Source organism: Geotrypetes seraphini, chromosome 9 (genome assembly GCF_902459505.1).
Source record: "Geotrypetes seraphini chromosome 9, aGeoSer1.1, whole genome shotgun sequence".
In the NCBI taxonomy this organism is placed as follows: domain Eukaryota; kingdom Metazoa; phylum Chordata; class Amphibia; order Gymnophiona; family Dermophiidae; genus Geotrypetes; species Geotrypetes seraphini.
The window spans coordinates 118007146-118028685 of record NC_047092.1 but is presented as its reverse complement, the minus strand read 5'-3'; the positions used below and the strand labels follow the sequence as shown (position 1 = coordinate 118028685).

The following is a 21540-nucleotide window of genomic DNA, read 5'->3' as shown; positions in this document are numbered from 1 at the left end:
GGCTAAACCTGGTATCCTTGCATTCCCTAATATTTCAAGCTAATTAGGCATTTTACTTGAAAGTATCACGTATAGGGAATCATGGAAATTAATAATCTTATTAATATTATATTTGTGCTCTTACTCATGGCTTACATACAGTTAGGGTAGCTTCATATTCACCATCGATCACCGCAGTTATCTGGTATCCCGTTTTTCTTAGCATCTTTGGTTAGGGTCTGGCTATGCTCCGGTTTCAATAGGCTTGCTATGCCACTCACATGCCTTCACTCATGTAAGTTTCAGGCACCACCTCCACAGACCAGCTCTAATGTGAAGTGGCAGGATATAGGCTCACTTCTATTCCCAAGTCGGTGCCACATAACAGCCTCATGGCACGGCACTGTATGTCTGGTTGCGTCTTCATCTTCTCGGTCTGGTGAAATTTTCTCTTAACCCAGCATGTTAGCCAAATCATCAGAATGAGAGAGCAGAGCTGACCAATTTTATCACAAAAGGATGAAAGTCTATATGTAATAACATTTCCCAGTACGTGATTTTTCAAGGAAAATATTTCCTCATGATTGTTTATCTTCAATGCTTTAATTACATTAAACCCCCCTAGTGGTAAAAGAGAGTATAAGAGAAAAAGGAGAAAAACCACTTTATGTACAGAAGGTGATAACATGTGACACAATACTTGTGTGTAAGGTAGTATTTGTGTGAGATAAGAGAAACAACACTAATGCACTTAAAGGTATTCTGTAGGACATTCAGAAAATACACCTTTTTATGTTCTGGACATAATTATGATGTCATTTAAGAGAGACCATACACACGTACAGAATGTGATAACATTTGACACAATACTTGTGTGTAAGGTAGTCTTTGTGTGAGATAAGAGAAACAACACTAATGTACTTAAAGGTATTCTGTAGGACATTCAGAAAATATACCTTTTTATATTCTGGACATAATTATTATGTCATTTAAAAGAGACCATACACACGTACAGAATGTGATAACATTTGACACAATACTTGTGTGTAAGGTAGTCTTTGTGTGAGATAAGAGAAACAACACTAATGTACTTAAAGGTATTCTGTAGGACATTCAGAAAATATACCTTTTTATATTCTGGACATAATTATTATGTCATTTAAAAGAGACCATACACACGTACAGAATGTGATAACAAAATAACTTATGTCAGAGATGTGCACTGCACTGTTTATACCTGGTAAGTTAAATAAAGAGAGACTATTTTTTTATTTTATTTTATTTAGCAAATATCAAATACCAATGAACACCATTTTACCAGGTATAAAGCTTTCTAATTATTTCTCTTCAGATATCCTTTTATAATATAACCCCTAACTAAATTATCATTGGGCTGTATAAAAACATAGAAACATAGTAAGATGACGGCAGAAAAGGGCCAAGGCCCATCAAGTCTGCCCACTCTATAGACCCTTTGCCCTGACCCATGTAGGGATCCCACATGGGCGTCCCCTTTATTCCTAAAATCTGGCATGCTGCTGGCCTCTATTACCTGTGAGCCATAGCATAAAATCATTGTGAGCATGGTTTTCATAAGATACTTTCTGGTATGTGGGGGAATCTTTTTTGGAAAGGGATATGGTACCATTTGGACTAATAGAAGGGGTGGAATAAACTCTGGAAATGGCCAATGTGCAATGTTGGGGTACCCCATAAGCTAAAACAGACAACACATAACAGAAACAGACAAACACAGAGCTCCGGCATGCTTTCTTCCAGCGGTAATGATTCAGGGTTGATTTTAATCTGTAAATAAGCACACTATTAATCAAAAGAGTCACAAACAAATGTGGTATCCATTGGATTCCCACTATCAGGTCACATTGCTGGAAGTATTTTAAATGTGGCACAGTGAAATTGGTTCTCCTGACCATGTCTTAGATAATAAGCTTCTAAAAGAAAGAGAGAGATAGAAACTTAAGTTAATTGCTCTATATAGTTTTACTGGTCTTCTTTTCTATTTTCTTCCATTTCAAAGTTCTGTCACACAATCGTAAGAGAATGCACGCAGGGAATTTTTAATCTATAAAATATACAAGAGAGGTTTACGTGCATGTACAGTGGTTCACAATATTAGTGTTTTAGGTAAAAGACACATTTGCAAAATTACTTGGAGTGCAACTTCCTTATACTATCTAACAAAACTTTATACATTATAAAGGTCACTTAGCAATATTTCTACAGTTTAGCTTTCTGTATCACCTCTAGGCATCTGTAAGTATTTTTTGTGGTAGTCTGGTATATGTATATTGCCTCCCTTGCCAAGTGAATGCATGGACATTGCTCCACTATAGGGATAGTAAAAAAAATGCAAGCTGTCATGTTAACCCTTTTTGGATATCTGGCAAGGAATCCCATAGATTAATCCCAAATTGGTAATTGTCCAATTTTAAAATTTGTAAAATTTTTTCTTCCTGCTTGTATAACTTTCCCCCCAATCCTGATATTTATATTCCTACACCCCAGCGTCCACTACGGCCAGGTTTCTACTAAATATTTATCTCTACCTGCAGACACTGTTCTAATTTGGTCCAAGCTAACACTGAGGCTTGGTATTCACATCATTGATCCTCCCACCACTTCCACCCTTTTAAATCAGGATAAAGAGTGGAAGCAGTTTCCTCAGGAGGAGCAGTTGGCACTGGCACATCCTCACTCTTGCTTACTTGGGCTTGAGACATAGATTTCTTTCCTAATCCTCTACTTTTGTACATTTTCCATAAAGTCCCGGTATCTTTCCCATCTATTTCTTCCCTCTTTACCCCATCTTTTATTAATGCCAAAAACATATCCCTTCGGGATACTCGATTAGCCCTGTTTGAATTGGATTGTCCTTCCCTCTTTTTATCAAAAGTAGTTTGAGGTCCCCAGTCTCCCAGATCTCCTAACTGTCGGACCGCTTCCAAGACTTCCAAAATAGACCTGTCTGTTTGATTGATCAACAGAGTCATAATTACCTGTTTGTATGCCGGTGCAGCATACCTGATAATTTTATTTCTCATGGATACAGTAAAAGGTAATGACATATATGTGTCAGCGTGACCTATTACTAAAGCTACCTTCATAGCCTCTTCCTTAATTCTCATTTGTGCATCTTTCAATGTATACCAAACTTTATCATTGGAAGGCCAATCAGATTCAAGTGGATATCGCCTCGTGACACCCCTACTAATTATCTCTAATAAAGACCATTGGGCATTTTTTGCAGGATAAGGATCCTTCCGCAACGCATGTTGCACTGCTATTTCTTGACAAATTTGAACAAATTTAGGGGCATCTGTGGCATCTAACATAATCCCTGCTGCACCCAGCTCCTGCACCCGAACTACCCACTGTATTAGTGGTTCCCCAGGCTGCTGTGTAAAGCGTGCCATCATATCCATGATTTCATTTGGAGTAACATCCTCCCTAACATTATCTCTAGTTAGATGTTCTCCTGTTTGCAGATTTCCCTGTAATCTTTTTCTCCTCAAAGGCTCTGCTTCTAAACTTTCTGCCTGTTCTCATTTAACACATATATCCTCCTCACTGTTATTATTATTTGAATCCCAAATATTCCCATCCCATTTGTTTGGATTCCAATCATTCGGCAGATGATAAATTAAGATTTTAACTTTTCTGTAACTCACTTTCCACCTGCGTTTCTTGTATTTATATCGTGCATATCGCATAGCTGACTGTTCTATTACATTTTGATAGGTTTCTACCTTATCCATTAACAACTCATTCTGACATTGTAGCATTGTAATGGCATGCTGTTGTTTATTCCTTTTCTTTTCCAGCTCTTCTAATTTCAATTGTAATTCCTGTTTAGCTTCATGCAAATTCCTCCAGTCTGACAAAATCATCCTTCCTTGTCTAGGAATTACTTCTTGCTCTTCTCCTTTTGAGATTTTCACCTTTTGTAAGGAGGCACATAATTCATGTGGATCCCCACTTCCAAAAGTACAGGATTCACACAATCCTGCTTCTACAGACCACTCAGTGGCCATTAATGTTTCCATAATTTCATTCCCATTTGGAATGGAGGGATTGGGAGCCTGCTCCTCAACCCCTTGTTGCCTAGTTAGTTTTTCTGACATCATTAGATCAACCCCGCTTCTGGTACCAATTTGTTCCGCCACTAATTTCTGTCAAGTGGGATGATCAGAGATACTCAGAAAAACACACAGACAATATAAAGCATAAACAATAACACTTTAATATATATATAAGAATAAATTATCATCACCGTATCTCACGTAAACCCTCCCTTCACCATTCGGAATCCCTCAATGGATAGGCGAGTAGGACACAGGAGTCTGCCCCGTTAGACCTGACGTCTTGGATAGCCGGCTAGGATTCTAGATTCTAGGAGCAGAATTCCGTCCTTATAAGCTGCTGAGTTAAACAGCTGGTCCTGCAGTAACAGGGTCCTTTGATTCAGGCACACCCCAGGTCGGTCCCTTTGAAGCTGTTTTGACAACACCCAGGTCAAAAGAGGTCAAGATAGTAGATACTTGTCACTGTCTTTTTCTTTTTGACGTAGTTTCCCATCTGTCTTTACTGATGATCATCTGGTTTTACAGTCCTTTGAAGATCAATGAGGTCAGGATGTTAGCTCCTGTGGAGATCAGGATCTCAAATAAGCAAGGTTATTGCAGAGACCATCTGGTCTTACTGTCCTGTGGAGATCAAAGAGGTCAGGACGCAAGGAGGTGTTGCAGTTTATAGTCTCTTTGATGCTATCCAGTTGACACTTAGACAAAGGAAGTCAGGATCTCAAATAAGCAAGTTTATTGCAGAGACCATTTGGTCTTACTGTTCTTTGGAGGTCAGGAGTTCAGGTAAGCAGATTTGAGAATACATATTAGTAAACAAAATTATCAGTAATATGCTGGGTCAGCAGACTTGAGAATACATAAACAAAATTATCAATAATATGCTAGGGTATAACTGGCATAACATGTATTATTTGTAGTCTTCTTATTTCTTTATGAGTTATTCCACAGTATAAAGAGTTACAATAATCTAGCCTAGAAATGATCAGAGAGTGGATGAGAATATTAAGTGCTTCTGGTTTGAGAACTTTTGCAATTGATCTAATAAGTCGCAGTTTATTAAAACAGTTTTTGACAACTGTACTGATTTGATTATGCCCAGAACATAAAAAGGTGTATGTTCTGAATGTCCTACAGAATACCTTTAAGTGCATTAGTGTTGTTTCTCTTATCTCAAACAAATACTACCTTACACACCAGTATGGTGTCACATGTTATCACATTCTGTACATAAAGTGGTTTTTCTTTTTTTTTTTTCTTTCCTTCTCGTTTACCACTAGGGGTGTTTAATGTAACTAAAGCATTGAAGGTAAACAGTCATGATGAAATATTTTCCTTGGAAAATCACGTACTGGGAAATGTTATTCTATATAGACTTTCATCCCTTTGTGATAGAATTGGTCAGCTCTGCTCTCTTATTCTTATGATTTGGCTAACATGCTGGGTTAAGAGAAAATTTCACCAGATCGAGAAGATGATGACACGCAACCAGACATACAGTGCCATGCCATGACGCTATTATGTGGCACCGACTTGGGAATGGAAGTGAGCCTATATCCTGCCACTTCACATTAGGGCTGGTCTCTGGGGGTGGTGCACGTGAATCTTACGTGAGTGAAGGCATGTGAGTGGCATAGCAAGCCTATTGAAACTGGAGCATAGCCAGACCCTAACCTAAGCTGCTAAGAAAAACAGGATACCAGATGAACTGCAGTAATCGATGGTGAATGTGAAGCTACCCTAAATGTATGTAAGCCATGAGTAAGAGCACAAATATAATATTAATAAGATTATTAATTTCCATAATTCCCGATACGTGATACTTTCAACTAAAAGGCCTAATTAGCAAGAAATATTAGAGAATGCAAACATACCAGTTGATGGAAAATTAATTTTCCTATTTTACCTAAATGTAGATAGTAAATACTATTGTTTCTGAAATACTGGCTGGCAAACAAGCATATTTTGGCTCCAGAGAAGCAGATGTATTTAGATGGGAAGGTGAATGGGTGTCAAATACGGTACATAATCATGAACTAACCCTACGATATGATCAGTTAATGTTACGTGTTGTTAATGATACTATCATACAGCAATATACTTTAGATAGTAATGTTTCTTCAGCCTTACAGTGGACTATTTGTGAGATTCGTGTTTTGTCTTTTATACAACAAAGAATTAATTTTAAGAAATATCACATAAAAATGTTTGTGTTGCTAGCAGTACTATTGAACTTATGATTCCTGCTCCCTTTTCAGTATGTTTACAGAATGTTAGTGTGTTGCAGTGGGCAAATAATGCAACTTATCATTTGTATGAACCCTGGATTACCTTCTGTATAGAAAGCCATGCAAAATATAGCAATTCTAAATAAAGCAAAACAGCAATGTAACCTTACTTTCCTACGGCATAAAATAGATACTGAATTTTGAAATACTAACTTGCATTCTGTGGCAGATCTTATTGAAGCTGCCACTGTACTCCATGGGTGGTATGCTTTTACCGGATGGACTGCTACAGCACAAAAGGTGTTTCTTCATCCATTAATCTATATTTGTTTAGTTATTCTTATGTTAACATTTCTTAATTGTGGGTTTACCTATTGTATATACAAACGGACACTCTCTCCCTTTATTCGGAGGACTTCTAAATTCGGAAGTACAGACTTAAGGATCCAGGGGTGGACTGTTATGCCTCAACATATTACTGACATGTATCCTCAAGTCTGCTTATCTGACCTCTTTGTCCTGAGTGTTACCTTGATCTCAAAGGGACAGTAAAGCTTGCTTATTTGAGATCCTGACTTCCTTTGCATGCGTGCCGCTCAAATAACATCAATAAAGACAGATGGGAAACCAAACAAGTACCTCTTTGACCTGGGTGTTGTCAAAACAGATAACAAAAGACCAGGACCAGCTGTCTTACTAAGAGGCCAGTAACATCAAAAGGACTGAGAAACCAAACAAGTATCTGCTATCTTGACCTCTTTGACCTGGGTGTTGTCAAAACAGATAACAAAAGACCAGGACCAGCTGTCTTAACAAGAGGCCAGTAACATCAAAATGACAGAGAAACTGAACAATTATCTGACATTCTGACCTCCTTGACCTAAGTATTGCCAAAACAACATCAAAGGAACTGGAAGCCGGTTTTCTTCAACACCTCCTTCTGACATCCTGACCTGGGTGTTGTCAAAACAACAGAACAAAAGACCAGGACCAAGTGTGCCTGAATAATAGTGAAGGACTCTGATTACTGCAGGATCAGATGTATTACTATGAACTATATAAGAACAGAACTCTGCCCCTAACCTTAGAATCCATGACATCTGAAGGGAGGAGCCACGATGTCTAAAGGGACAGTCCTTTGGTCCACCCATCTATCAATTGCAAGGATTCCAAATTGTGAAGATGGTCGTTGTATGGGGCAAGGTGATGCTATTTTATATTTAATTCTAATATATGTATAATAAAGTATTATTGTTTATGCTTTATATTGTCTGTGTGCTTTTCTGAGTGTCACTGATCATCCCATTTGACAGAAATAAGTGGCGGAACACCTTCCATCAAAGAATTCTACTACACTAGAAAAACTAACTTTTCCGTTGTAGTTCCAACCTTCTGGAATGCCATGCCACCTCAACTCCGCCTCAAAAATTCACTTGATAAATTTAAGACTAAACTAAAAATGTTCTTATTCCAAGATGCATACCATAGCGTCTAAATATTTCCTTTCCAACAGCACGCAAAATAAAGCGATCCCCATTCCTGGTGTTTTATCCTCCCCCCTCTTCCCTTTAATTAATTTGTTTTTAATGATGTATTTATTAACTTCCCCTCCCCCTTTACCCTAAAGCTCCTGTTTGTATTTGTAATTTGTCTATTTAATGTTCACATTTCCCCCTACAAAATTTATTTTAATCTTTCATTTTTAGCATTGTAAACTGGCCAGGTGCACGTCGATGGTCGGTATATTAAAATTAATTAAACTTGAAACTTGAAACTGGTCGACAAGTCAATGAAACCATCTGCGCAATGTGCAGTGGTGGCGAAAAGGGTGAACAGAATGCTAGGAATGATTAAGAAGGGGATCACAAACAGATCGGAGAAGGTTATCATGCCGCTGTACCGGGCCATGGTACGCCCCCATCTGGAATAATGTGTCCAGCACTAGTCGCCGTACATGAAGAAGAGCATGGTACTACTCGAGAGGGTCCGGAGAAGAGCGACTAAAATGGTTAAGGGACTGGAGGAGTTGCTGTACAGTGAGAGATTAGAGAAACTGGGCCTCTTCTTTCTTGAAAAGAGGAGACTGAGAGGGGACATGATTGAAACATTGAAGATAATGAAGGGAATAGACTTAGTAGATAAAGACAGGTTGTTCACTCTCTCCAAGGTAGAGAGAATGAGAGGGCACTCTCTAAAGTTAAAAGGGGATAGATTCCGTACAAACATAAGGAAGTTCTTCTTCACCCAGAGAGTGGTGGAAAACTGGGACGCTCTTCCGGAGGCTTTTATAGGGGAAAACACCCTCCAGGGATTCAAGATAAAGTTAGACAAGTTCCTGCTGAACCAGAACGTATGCAGGTAAGGCTAGACTCATTTCACTGGTCTTTGACCTAAGGGCCGCCTTGTGAGCGGACTGCTGGGCACAATGGACCACTGGTCTGACCCAGCAGTGGCAATTCTTATGTTCTTATGCTCATAACATTGACAGACTCTTGCATACGCGATGTACATGTCATCTAGTTTAGTGTATACTTATGAAGGGAATTTTAAAAAATAAAGTTAAATTCTGGAGTCTCTCATGGCACACCTGTAATCTTTTTGTAGCACACCACTGTGCCATGGCACACAGTTTGAGTGACTCTGGTCTAAATTCTTCAAGACATTCAGTTTTCTGTTAGGTTGACCCCTCCCCTCGCTGTATGAACATTACCACTGTTTCCAAATTTAAAAAGGCAGTTAAGACAGACTTGTTTGTTCAGTACTTTGGTCACTAATACATGCTCCCAGGTATTTATTATTTTATGCCACAATTTTTCCTCTGTCTTGTTAAGTATATTGTTATTGTTAATTAGCCTACAGATATTATTGTATTAGTGATGCTGTATGTAGTAACAATCTTTTTTTTGTAATTTTTGTACACTGCTGTGATGCTATGTAGGCCACCCAGTAGTATATCAAGTTTTAATAAAGATAAATACTGTAAATGGTGCTCAAAATCAGTGTTCAACGCTAATCCTAGTGCAATAAGTCGGTATGCCATTCTGGATGGTAGGGTATTCTCCCCATGCTCGTAAGCCATGCAGAAAAAAATCTTTCCCAGGTTTTCAACTCTTCCTCTTCCTCTAGAAGGCTCTGCTACTTACTTCAGTTTTTCCTTCCACATGCAAGCCGGAAGGTGTCTTTCTGGTATGGTTTGTAAATTTCTTTATTATGTTCGGCATCTTGTGTGTTTTTTTGTGGCTATCATTGCACCTGAGCTTCCCAGTGAGGGGAAGGACAATTCTGAGGGAACAAATTTGCCTACATGAAGAAGAAGCAGACATGGGTCTGCAGCCGGCATGTTAATCCCTTGGGGAACTGTTTGGCCAGACTGAAGAAACTATAGTGGAGCTTGTGGCCTATATCCTGGAAGCAAAAAACAACAGGACTTGCAGTAAAACAACAATGGAGCAAACCAAAACAAAACTGCCAAAAATGTACAGGGTACAGGAATTTATTAAAATAACACAAATAAAAGTCTAAAAGCAAATTGCATAAATGATGTATTTCCAAAATAGCTGGTCTCAATGTTCCTGTGGACTGGACCCAATACGGTTCGTGTTTCAAAGAAACATTCCTTCCTTAGGGGTCCCTACAGATAGTACACAGTTTCAAAGAGCCAGATCGGATAAGATAAACAATGTATCCTGGAAGCTCACCTACTGAATCACAGGGGCTTGAGTGCAAGTTGTTAGGCATCTACAGGGGGCTCAGCAAGGCTCTTCATGGTGCCAGCTGCAATTTCACCTCTCACCTTTCGTGTGTGCGGTTCCGCAGGGGAAAAGGATCAGTCCAATTTTGGTCCAACTGGCAGCCCAAATATCTTAGCATTTGGAGAACTGGCTGATTGAGGCAAGGATGGATGCCAGAAGGGTATAATTGTTCCACGTTCCATGCAGCACATGAAAAGGGAGGCAGGAGCATCAGGCTTAGCCTCCCATTTGGTCTCTAGGACCAAAGAATCTCTGGGCAGCCAGTCTACTATGAGAAAATCCCTTCCAGAGCATAAGAGTGTGGAAGCCATGGAGCCCAAGAGATGTAAAGGGGACTCAGTGATGCCTAGTAAGATCTTTTCTCCTGAATTTGTTAATTTGATGTGGAGAGCTTATTTGGATAGCCACTATCCTCATATGAGGTCTGGCAGTGAGCCAGGGGTTGCACAAGGGGGCTTGGGCTCCCAGGACACATCCAGGATCCTTGGACCTTTCTGACAGGGATTCAGAAGGCGAGGGATCAGTCTGCATGCCCTTGCTTTCACAGACTAGAGAATGACACGGGGATAAATTTTTCCCCGTCCACAAGGGAACTAATATTTCTGTCCTGTCCTGGCAAGTTCTTTACCTGTCCCTGTCCCTGTCCCATTCCTGCAAGCTCTGTCTTCATCGGCACAAGCCTCAAACACTTTAAAATCATAAGTGTTCGAGGCATGTGCGGTTAAGGCAAAGCTTACAGTAATGGGACAGGAACAGCAACAAAACTCGTGGGGACGGGGAAATTAAGTTCCTGTGAGGACAGGGAAATATTTGTCCCCCTGTAAATGTTTTTATGGGATTTTGTCTTTCCATCTTGTAGGATGAGTTTAAAAGAAGGTTTTAATAATGATATTGTTAGTTAATGTTTTATTGTGTTTCTCTTGTTTATACATGTTTAGCGTTTTTAATATGTAAGCAGATATTTTTGTAAACCACATAGTTTTTATGCGGTATATAAAATTTTAAATAAATAATAAAATAAGATATAGGGTCACAAACAGGAGCAAGTATGCAGGAAGCAATGTTGGCCTTTGACTATGGGGCGGATCCCACAGTAGGCTGTTCAAGCCTTCAGCGCTATTAGAATTCGTTACTGACTCCCTGATGGTCTGTCTAATCTTTGTAATTGCAGCCTTATCTCAGAGATCCTATCAGGGATTAAGACAGAGATTTACAGGACCTAGCTGAAGCCAAGCCTCCAGTTCTTGTCCCACTTCAACCTCCAAGAAAGCACAATGTCAAAGTTTTCCCCCTGAGGTTAAGAGGAAGGCTCTCGGCATATGCAGAGGTCTGGAGCAGATCTCATCAGACCGCTGGATTCTGGAGATCGTTCGGGAAGGTTACAAGTTCAAGTTCACCCATCCTCTAATACATTGGTGCCCAGTAAAGTCATGCAGAGTCTTAATAACAATATAGAGACTTGTAGAAATTCAGATCATAGAGCCGATGCCACCAGAACATTCGGGCTCAGGCAGATACTCAGATACTTCAGAGTGCCCAAGAAAGGTTCATTCTGGATCATGCACATAGAAATGAGGCCCTGAAGGTTTCACACTTTTGCATGAAAACCATATGGTCAGTCATCGCAGCGGTGGCTCCGGGAAAATTTCTAGCTTCCCTACACTTGCCAGAAGCCTACCTACACATTCCAATATTTCCGGAACACAAGTGATTCCTGAGATTCCATGTACTGGAGAGATGATATCAGTTCTTGGCTCTTCCCTTTGGGTTGGCAACAGCACCCCGCATGTTTACTAAGATGATGGTAGTGATAGCAGCGCATCGCCGCAGGGCAGGATTGCAAGTGCATCCATATCTGGATGACTGACTGATCAGAACTCTGGAACAAGCAGTGGCTCAAGTGGTCTAGGTCTTGTAGAGCCTGGGCTGGATAGTGAATTTTCAAAAGAACCAACTGGTTCTGTCCCAATCCCTGGAATACCTGGGAGTACTATTCAACATGGCAGAAAGCCAGGTCTATCTTCCAGAGACACACAGACTGAAGCTTTGCACTCAGATAACAGTATGTTGGCCAAGTCAGCTCTGTCTGCCATGGAAGCCACTATAGTTGTCCTTTGGACGAAGGCTCACGTGTTTCCTCTCCACAACATACTACTATCTTGGTGGTCCCCACAAAAGGATTCCCTTCAAATGACTCTCCCGTGGACTCCAGAATCCCACTGCAATATGAGTTGGTAACTCTGTCCATAGTTGTTTATATGGAGCATGTCCCTCAGAATAACTTTGTGGGTGATTCTCACAATGGATGCCAGCCTGCTTGGCTGGGAAGGCCATTGTAACGGACACCCAGCCCAGGGGTGGTAGTCAGCCTTCCAGAGAAAATGGTCCATCAACAGACTGGAGCTTTGGGTCATTCAATTGGTGTTACAAAAGCTGGAGAAAAGTTTTGAAGGACAGGCGGTCTGAGTCTTCTCAGACAATGCTACTGCAGTGGTGTATATCAATTGTCAAGGAGGAACCAAGAGTGTGCAGCTGTGTCTAAAAGCCCGCTTATTGTAACGGTGGGTAGAGCTACATCTACAGGTGATCTCTTCGGTGCAGTATAGTGGGAGTGGGCAATGTCTAGGCTGATTACCTCAGCAGACAGACCTTAGACCCAGGAGAATAGACTTTATCTGCAGCAGCATTCCAGTCCATCATTTTTCGATGGGGTCAGCCAATTTTTGTTCTTGAGATAAGGAAACCAGAATTGAACGCAATACTCCAGGTGAGGTTGTACCATGGAGCAATACAGAGGCATTATAACATTCCTAATCTTGTTAACCATCCCTTTTTAAAATAATTCCTAGCATCTTGTTTGCTTCCTTGGCCGCCACCACATACTGGACAGAAGGTTTCATCATATTGTCCACAATGACACCTAGATCCTTTTCTTGGGTGCTAACCCCCAAAGTGGACCCTAGCATCTGGTAACTGTGATTTAGGTTATTCTTCCCAATGTGCATCACTTTGCATTTATCCACATTAAATTTCATCTGCCACTTGGATGCCCAATCTTCCAATTTCCTAAGGTCTGCCTGCAATTTTTCACAATCTACATGTGTTTTAACAATGCATCTTCAAATTTAATCACCTCACTCATCATTCCAATTGCCAGATCATTTATTTAAATAGCACCGGTTCCAGTACAGATCCCTGCAGCACTCCACTGTTTACTCTCCTCCACTGAGAAAAATGACCATTTAACCCTGCCCAATGTTTTCTATCCAATAACCATTTCCTAATCCACAACTGAACTTTGCCACCTCTCTTTAATTTTCTCAGGAGCCTCTCATGAGGAATTTTGTTAAAAGCTTTATGAAAATCTAGATACACTACATCAACCGGCTCACCTTTATCCACATGTTTATTCATACTTTCAAAGAAGTCAAGCAAATTGGTGAGGCAAGATCTCCCTTGGCTAAACCTATGCTGACTCTGTCTCATTAAATCATGTTTGTCTACATATTCCATGATTTTATTTTTTTTAAATTGTTCCCACCATTTTGCCCAGCACTGAAGTCAGGCTTACTGGTCTGTATTTTCCAGGAACTTCCCTGGAACCCTTTTTAAAAATCAGCATAACATTGGCTACCCTCCAATCTTCAGATTCTACAGATGATTTTAGCGACAGGTTACAGATCCCTGACAGCAAGTCAACAATTTCATGTTTGAGTTCTTTTAGTACCCTGGGATGTATACCATCCGGCCCAGGTGATATATCACTTTTTAACTTGTTGATTTGTGTTGTACTCTTTTTCCCATTGGAAATAGCTCCTTGTTATTTAAGACAGAGGTTATAAATATTTGCATATATTTTCAAAAATTCCCTTTACTTCATTTTACAATTTTCTTCATGGATAAAGAGGACAGTGGCACACTCTGATGAGTGGTGCCAATAAAGTTCTGTGAGAGTGACATCACTGTGTTTACTTTAAGGCATGCCATGTGAGTTGAAAACAGCAGTAGTTACGTTACACTTTTACTTAAAAATCAGTCTTTAGAGAAAAGTGTTGTTGACAATTATAGGTCAATTTCCTCTTTACCATTTTTAGCTAAAGTTAAGGAAAAGTTGGTTTATGATCAATTTACATTTTGAAGAAGCATGAAATGTTGGATCCCAATCAGTTTGGGTTTCAGAAAAACCATAATAGAGAGGATCTGTTGCTTTCTCTGTTAGCTGTTATCAGGAGTGGTATTAGCAAAGGTCAATGTTTTTGTTTTTTTCTGATAACTTTGGATATCTCAACAGCATTTGATATAATTGGTCAGTATGGAATGGTCAGTCAGCTTAGCTCCATTGGTCTGGATGGAATAGTTTTGGTTGTCTTCTTTCTTACAAGGAAGACAGTTTTGTGTGATTAATGACTCTGACAGATCAAGAGATATAAGTATGAGGGGTTGCTGAAAAGTTCTCTGTCTAAGAAGAGAATGATGTGGATATGGTTTAATCAATGATCTGAAACAATGTCAAAACATAGAAGTTTGTTTCTTCAAATTGGCACTTAACGAAATAAGATAACACTCTTTTCAGATATAGTGGCAAAATAACACTCAGAATTTAGGAACTTGATTGGTTGGGCTGAAAACTTTTCAACATCTCTTCATATATTCATTGGTGTCCCTCAAGATTCATATCTTTTCAGCTGTCTTATTTAACTTATTGCACTTCTTCAAGGGAATTAACAAACAAATGGACAGAGGAGACCCCATAGACATCATATACCTAGATTTCCAGAAAGCCTTCGATAAGGTGCCTCATGAACGTCTACTCCGGAAACTGAAGAACCATGGGGTGAATGGAGACGTGTATAGATGGATCAGAAACTGGTTAGAGGGTAGGAAACAGAGGGTAGGGGTGAAGGGCCACTACTTGGACTGGAGGAAAGTCACGAGTGGTGTTCCACAGGGCTCGGTGCTCGGGCCGATGCTATTTAATATATTTATAAATGATCTAGAAACAGGGACAAAGTGTGAGATAATAAAATTTGCAGATGACACTAAACTATTTAATGGAGCTCGGACAAAGGAGAATTGCAAAGAATTGCAAAGGGACTTGGATAAACTAGGGGAATGGGCGACGAGATGGCAGATGAAGTTCAACGTTGAGAAGTGTAAAGTATTGCATGTAGGAAGTAGAAACCCGAGGTTCAATTACACGATGGGAGGGATGTTATTGAATGAGAGTACCCAAGAAAGGGACTTGGGGGTAATGGTGGACATGACAATGAAGGCGACGGCACAGTGCGCAGCGGCTGCTAAGAGGGCGAATAGAATGCTAGGTATAATCAAGAAGGGTATTACAACCAGGACGAAAGAAGTCATCCTGCCATTGTATGGGGCGATGGTGCGTCCGCATTTGGAGTACTGCGTCCAATATTGGTCGCCGTACCTTAAGAAGGACATGGCGTTACTCGAGAGAGTTCAGAGGAGAACGACACGTCTGATTAAAGGGATGGAAAACCTTTCATACCCTGAGAGATTGGAGAAGCTGGGTCTCTTTTCCCTGGAGAAGAGGAGACTTAGAGGGGATATGATAGAGACTTACAAGATCATCAAGGGCATAGAGAGAGTAGAGAGGGACAGATTCTTCAAACTTTCAAATAATAAAAGTACAAGAGGGCATTCAGAAAAATTGAAAGGTGACAGATTCAAAACAAATGCTAGGAAGTTCTTCTTTACCCAACGTGTGGTGGACATCTGGAATGCGCTTCCAGAAGATGTAATAGGACAGAGTACGGTACCGGGGTATAAGAAAGGATTAGACAATTTCCTGCTGAAAAAGGGGATAGAAGGGTATAGATAGAGGATTACTACACAGGTCCTGGACCTGTTGGGCCGCCGCGTGAGCGGGCTGCTGGGCACGATGGACCTCAGGTCTGATCCAACGGAGGCATTGCTTATGTTCTTATGTTAACATTTTTCATCTATCTCTGTGTAAGTTCAGCATTTATGAAGATAATATTCAATTGCTAAAGCCTTTAGAGAGGTCTTTAGCATCAACTTTTAATAAATTATCCTACTATTTGTGAACAATATGAGCTTGGATGAAAGCTAACTGTTTTAAATTGAATGTGGCAAAAAAAAGCACAGATTCTGATGCTATCTAGTCATCCTGATCTAGTTTTTCCATATGCCTGCCTGTTTGAAACTGATGCAATTCTTATTATGGTTAAGATTAATAATTTAGGAGTTATGTGTGACTGTGCTCACGCTAAAGTTTCAGGTTGAGAAGATCATAACAAATGTATTTCTGAAACTAAGAGCTCCTTTTACTAAGCTGCAGTAACATTTTTAGCGCGCGCTACAGATTAGCGCGTGCTAACCCCCGCAGTACGTGGAAAAACTAATGCCAGCTCAATGGAGGCATTAGCATGTAGCATGTGCAGCAATGTAGCTTAAACGCATGCTACATTGTCGCACATGTTACACGCTACCGCCTCCATTGAGCTGGCATTAGTTTTTCCACATAGCGCAGGGGTTAGCGTGTGCTAATCTGCAGCACGTGCTAAAAACGCTACCGCAGCTTAGTAAAAGGAGCCCTAAGAATTTTGAGAGGAGAAGAGAGAAAGAGAATAAGATTAAGAATGAATGATTTTGTTATTTTGTCTTTTGGATTGTGTGTTATTATTATATACTATACATCAGTGGTTCCCAACCCTGTCCTGGAGGACCATCAGCCAGTCAGGTTTTCAGGATAGCCCTAATGACTATGCATGAAAGAGATTTGCATGTAATGAAGATGATTGGAATGCATAGTCCCATGCATAGTCATTAGGGCTATCCCGAAAACCTGACTGGCTAGTGGTCCTCCAGGACAGGGTTGGGGACCACTGCTATACATCACTTATACGAGAAATATGAAGAGAGGAGAGAAAGAGAATAAGGAGTGATTCAGATAGGAAGAGAGTCCTATTATAAAGTTCACTTTTCCATTATAAGAATGTCATTAATCAACTCTGACTGTATCACTGTTTGATTCAGTCTGAAGAGGTCCAATGAGGAAAAGGAACAGAAGATTGCCTTGTTGGAGGAAGCTAGAGCTGCAGCTCAGAAGGAGGCTGGAGAGTTAAGGGCAAGTCTTCGAGAGGTAGAACGGTCTCGGATGGAAGCCCGTAGAGAGCTACAGGAGCTCCGTAGACAGGTACAAGGCAACGCCAGCACTGCATGCAAATTGTTTAGGGGGGTTGATTACTGAAAAGGGGAAATGTACTTGGGTGTGGGGTTCATTACTGAAGGAAAAACTGTACTTTTGGAAGGTCAAATGGGGATTAATAATTGAGGAGAAATATACTTGAGAGGAGCATTGGGTTGATGGGGGGTTGATTATTGAATGTTTTTTGGGGGATTGGGGTAAGTAGGTACTTAATTACTAAAGAATGGAAATGCACTTTCGGAAGTCAGGTGAGTGATCAGGGGGACAGATGCAGGGGAAGCTAAATGGGAAGATACAGAAAGGAGGATCAGCCTAAGGCAGGTAGAACTATTGGATTGTTGATAGTGCCATTTCTTAAGCAGGTATTATTTGCAGCAGCACTTTTGGCAATCTTATGCAGTCATGATGGCCACTCCGCTACTTGGCCCCAATCATACCTATTCTTCACCCCTACCAGCATTAAATCAGCTAGCATGGGATATTTACCATGCTGGCTATTTTAACATGTGTTAGCATATGTTCGCACTAACATTTAATGTGCGATAAAACCTGTGGTAATTGCTTCATGCTGTTAATAAACATGCCCCAGTCTTTGAGGTACAGTCGCAAAGTGGAGCAATTAAAAAAAACACTATAATATTTTCTGTTTTGTTCTCCACTCCTTTCCTAATAATTCCTAGCATTCTATTTGCTTTCTAAACTGCTGCTGCCAACTGAACAGGATTTCCACATAAGACACCTAGATGCTTTTCTTAGGCAGTGACTCCTAATGTGGAACCTTGGGAGTTCCCCATCCTTACATATATCTCTTGGCACTCACATTAAATTTCATCTGCTATTTGGATGCCCAGTTTCATAAGGTAATTTTGCAATTTCTCACAAACATCTTAAATAACTGTGTCGTTGGCAAATTTGAACTTGGGAGTTCTGATAGACAAGTTGATGAAGCCGTTTGCACAATGTGCGGCGGCGGCGGCGAAAAGGGCGAACAGAATGCTATGAATGATCAAGAAGGGGATCACAAACAGATCGGAGAAGGTTATCATGAAGGTACTGGGTCCTGGTGCGTCCTCACCTGGAGTACTGCGTACAGCACTGGTCGTCGTACATGAAGAAAGACACGGTACTATTCGAGAAGGTCCAGAGAAGGGTGACTAAGATGGTAAAGATGGGTAAGAGTGAACTCTGGGTAAGAGCGAACAAGAAAAGGACCTGGGTGTACTGATAGATAGGACCCTGAAACCGTAGGCGCAATGTGCGGCGGCGGCAAAGAAAGCAAATAGAATGTTAGGCATGATAAAGAAAGGAATCACGAGTAGATCGGAGAAAGTTATAATGCCACTTTATAGAACAATGATCAGACCACACTTGGAATACTGTGTCCAACATTGGTCTCCCTACCTAAAGAAGGATATAAAACTGCTGGAGAGGGTGCAGAGGCGAGCAACGAAGCTAGTAAAAGGTATGGAGAACTTGGATTACGAAGAACGACTTAGGAAACTAGTATTGTTCTCCCTTGAGAAGAGGAGACTGCAAGGGGATCTGATTGAGACTTTCAAAATACTGAAAGGAATCGACAAAATAGAGCAGGAAAAAAGTTATTTACGATGTCCAATGTGACTTGGACAAGAGGTCATGGACTGAAGCTGAGGGGGGACAAGTCCAGGACAAATATCAGGAAGTTCTGCTTCACGCAGCGAGTGGTGGACATCTGGAATGCTCTCCCGGAGGAGCTTGCTGCGGAATCCACCGTTCTAGGATTTAAAGGCAAGCTAGATACACATCTCCTTGCAAGGTGCATAGAGGGATATGGGTGACTAAGGTTACGCCAGGGTACACCTTGCTGGGCCTCCGCATGTGCGGATTGCCGGACTTGATGGACCTAAGGTCTGATCCGGAGATGGCAGTTCTTATGTTCTTATGGGGTTGGAGGAGCAAAAGATTAGAGAAACTGGGCCTCTTCTCCCTCGAACAGAGGAGATTGAGAGGGGACATGATCGAAACCTTCAAGGTACTGAAGGTATAGACTTAGTAGATAAGGACAGGTTGTTCACCCTCTCCAAGGTAGGGAAAACAAGAGGGCAATCTTTAAAGTTGAAAGGGGATAGATTCCATATAAACATAAGGAAGTTCTTCTCCACCCAGAGAGTGGTGGTAAACTGGAATGCTCTCCCGGAGGCTCTCGTAGGAGAAAACACCCTCCAGGGATTGAAAACGAAGTTAGACAAGTTCCTACTGAACAAGAACGTACGCTGGTAGGGCTAGTCTTAGTTAGGGCGCTGATCTATGACCAAAAGGGCGGCTGCATGAGCGGACTGCTGGGCATGATGGACCACTGGTCTGACCCAGCAGCGGCAACTCTTATGTTCTTATTCACTTAAACAGCTCCTTTCAGCAGGGCAGGCATGGGAGACCAACTCCTGTCCCCAAGAGACCTTGAAGCGCTACCTTTTCAAAGACTCTTCCACAAGACTACCCTACTACTAGATAACCACCACCACACACATCATACCTCCAACCTTCCAGGCCACCCCCTTCCCCACCCCCCTTTCCACCACATCCCCAATCCTCCTTACAACATTATACTTCACCATCCCTATCATTACAGGCCAAGGTAGACATGGTGATCTCGCCTCCCAACACAAAAACAACCATACCAGGAACCCTGCCAACCTCATCACCATCCTACCCTCACCACCAGCCCCCACCAGCAATACTCTCAAATTTGCACTCATCAATACAACAACAAGTTAACAACAAGACTTTCCTCCTCCATGACCTCATCTGGAACAACATCTAGGACGCCCTCATGATCACTGAAACCTGGCTCCAAGACAACGATGGGATTGCACTAGGCAAATTATGTCCTCCTGGCTACCGGGCCCTAACCTGCTCACGCACCTCTGGGAAAGGAGGTGGAGTGACCACCATTGTCAAGACCACCACCACACCGAAACTGATAAGCTCTATCAACATTCCCACCCTAGAGGCTCTAGCCTTCACCATAGGCCACAAACACAAAGTCACCCTCATACTACTTTGCAGAGCCCCCAACTCCCCAGCAGAAACCCTAGAGTCCCTCCTCGAATTCATCACCAAATTATCCATCCCCCACAAACGTGTGACCATCCTAGGAGACTTCAACTTCCCAGACTACCCCAATACCTCAGGACATAGTGACAGCTTCCACTCCTCCCTCACCGACCTGGGATTTCACCAAGCTGTAGCCACCCCTACTCACTCAGCAGGCAATATCCTAGACTTAATCTTCATCCTTAGAGACCCGACTGCAGAACCTCAACAAACAATCTGCACTACTACACCTGTCCCATGGTCAGACCACCACCTCACTGAATTTCAACTCCCACTCGAAACTACCCCAGCTCCGCGGAAAGACCCTATCCCACCCACCCAATGCCAACTCCCTAATTCAGTCAACCCTTCAGTTATGGCCGCAGGCATTCGCAATCTAAACAAAACCTGCACCCAACATCCCCATTCAATCAACCTAGCAGCCTCCACATGGCACTCCAACATTCAATCCCTCTATAACAATCTCACTCAGACAAAAAACAACACGAATAACCACTGACAAATCACCTGCTCCCTGGTACACCAGTGACCTCCAATCCATAAAAAGATCACTGAGGAAAGCAGAAAGAAACTGGATCAAACACCCAGATTCAGAAACCAAAGCTCACTGAGAAAACACATCTGTCACCTACAAAGCTGCCATCCTAGAAGCAAAGAAAGCCTACTACTCTCACATCTAGCCCCAGCTAGATCCAAACAACTGTTTGCCCTCCCAAACCAACTCTTCACCAACGCCCAAGGAAAAAGCCACAACAACCCAACCAAACTTAATAGTGAAACTCTTTCGGACTTCTTCCAGTCCAAAGTACAAACCATCCGCAATAATCTTGACACCAACACCAACCCCCCTCCAGCATTCAAGGCCCTGGTAATAGCACACAAAAGAATATATGCCACCACGCCTGCCTACATAAAATCCAAGCTAACCCTGTACACCCACACCCGCCCCCTCCGATCGGAAATGGAGAAACGCCTCTGCATCCCCCCTGGAAGGTCCCTCCTGTCAGAAACTGCCCGCAAATGCTCCTACAGCCACTTCATCCCCCAACTCTGGAAATAACTCCCCCCCACCCCCCACAAATCAGATTACAGAACTCATTGATGACCTTCTGGAAAGCGGTAAAGACCCTCCTCTTCAACTAAAATTCATCCACAGTCTACACCTCTCCCCCCTTAACGCCCCCCCCCTCTAC

At 41.6% G+C, this 21540-nt stretch overlaps 1 protein-coding gene across 5 annotated transcripts in view; it reads left to right on the top strand.

Annotated features, from left to right (window-relative positions):
* The window catches only part of CROCC2 (ciliary rootlet coiled-coil, rootletin family member 2), a 993480-nt gene that overhangs the window by 736422 nt on the left and 235518 nt on the right, over positions 1 to 21540 (top strand). For all 5 annotated transcript variants that reach the window (XM_033959482.1, XM_033959484.1, XM_033959480.1 and 2 more), the window contains one exon: positions 17083 to 17242. In XM_033959482.1, coding sequence (XP_033815373.1) covers positions 17083 to 17242 — 160 coding nt within the window. The remainder of the gene's footprint in view (positions 1 to 17082; positions 17243 to 21540) is intronic.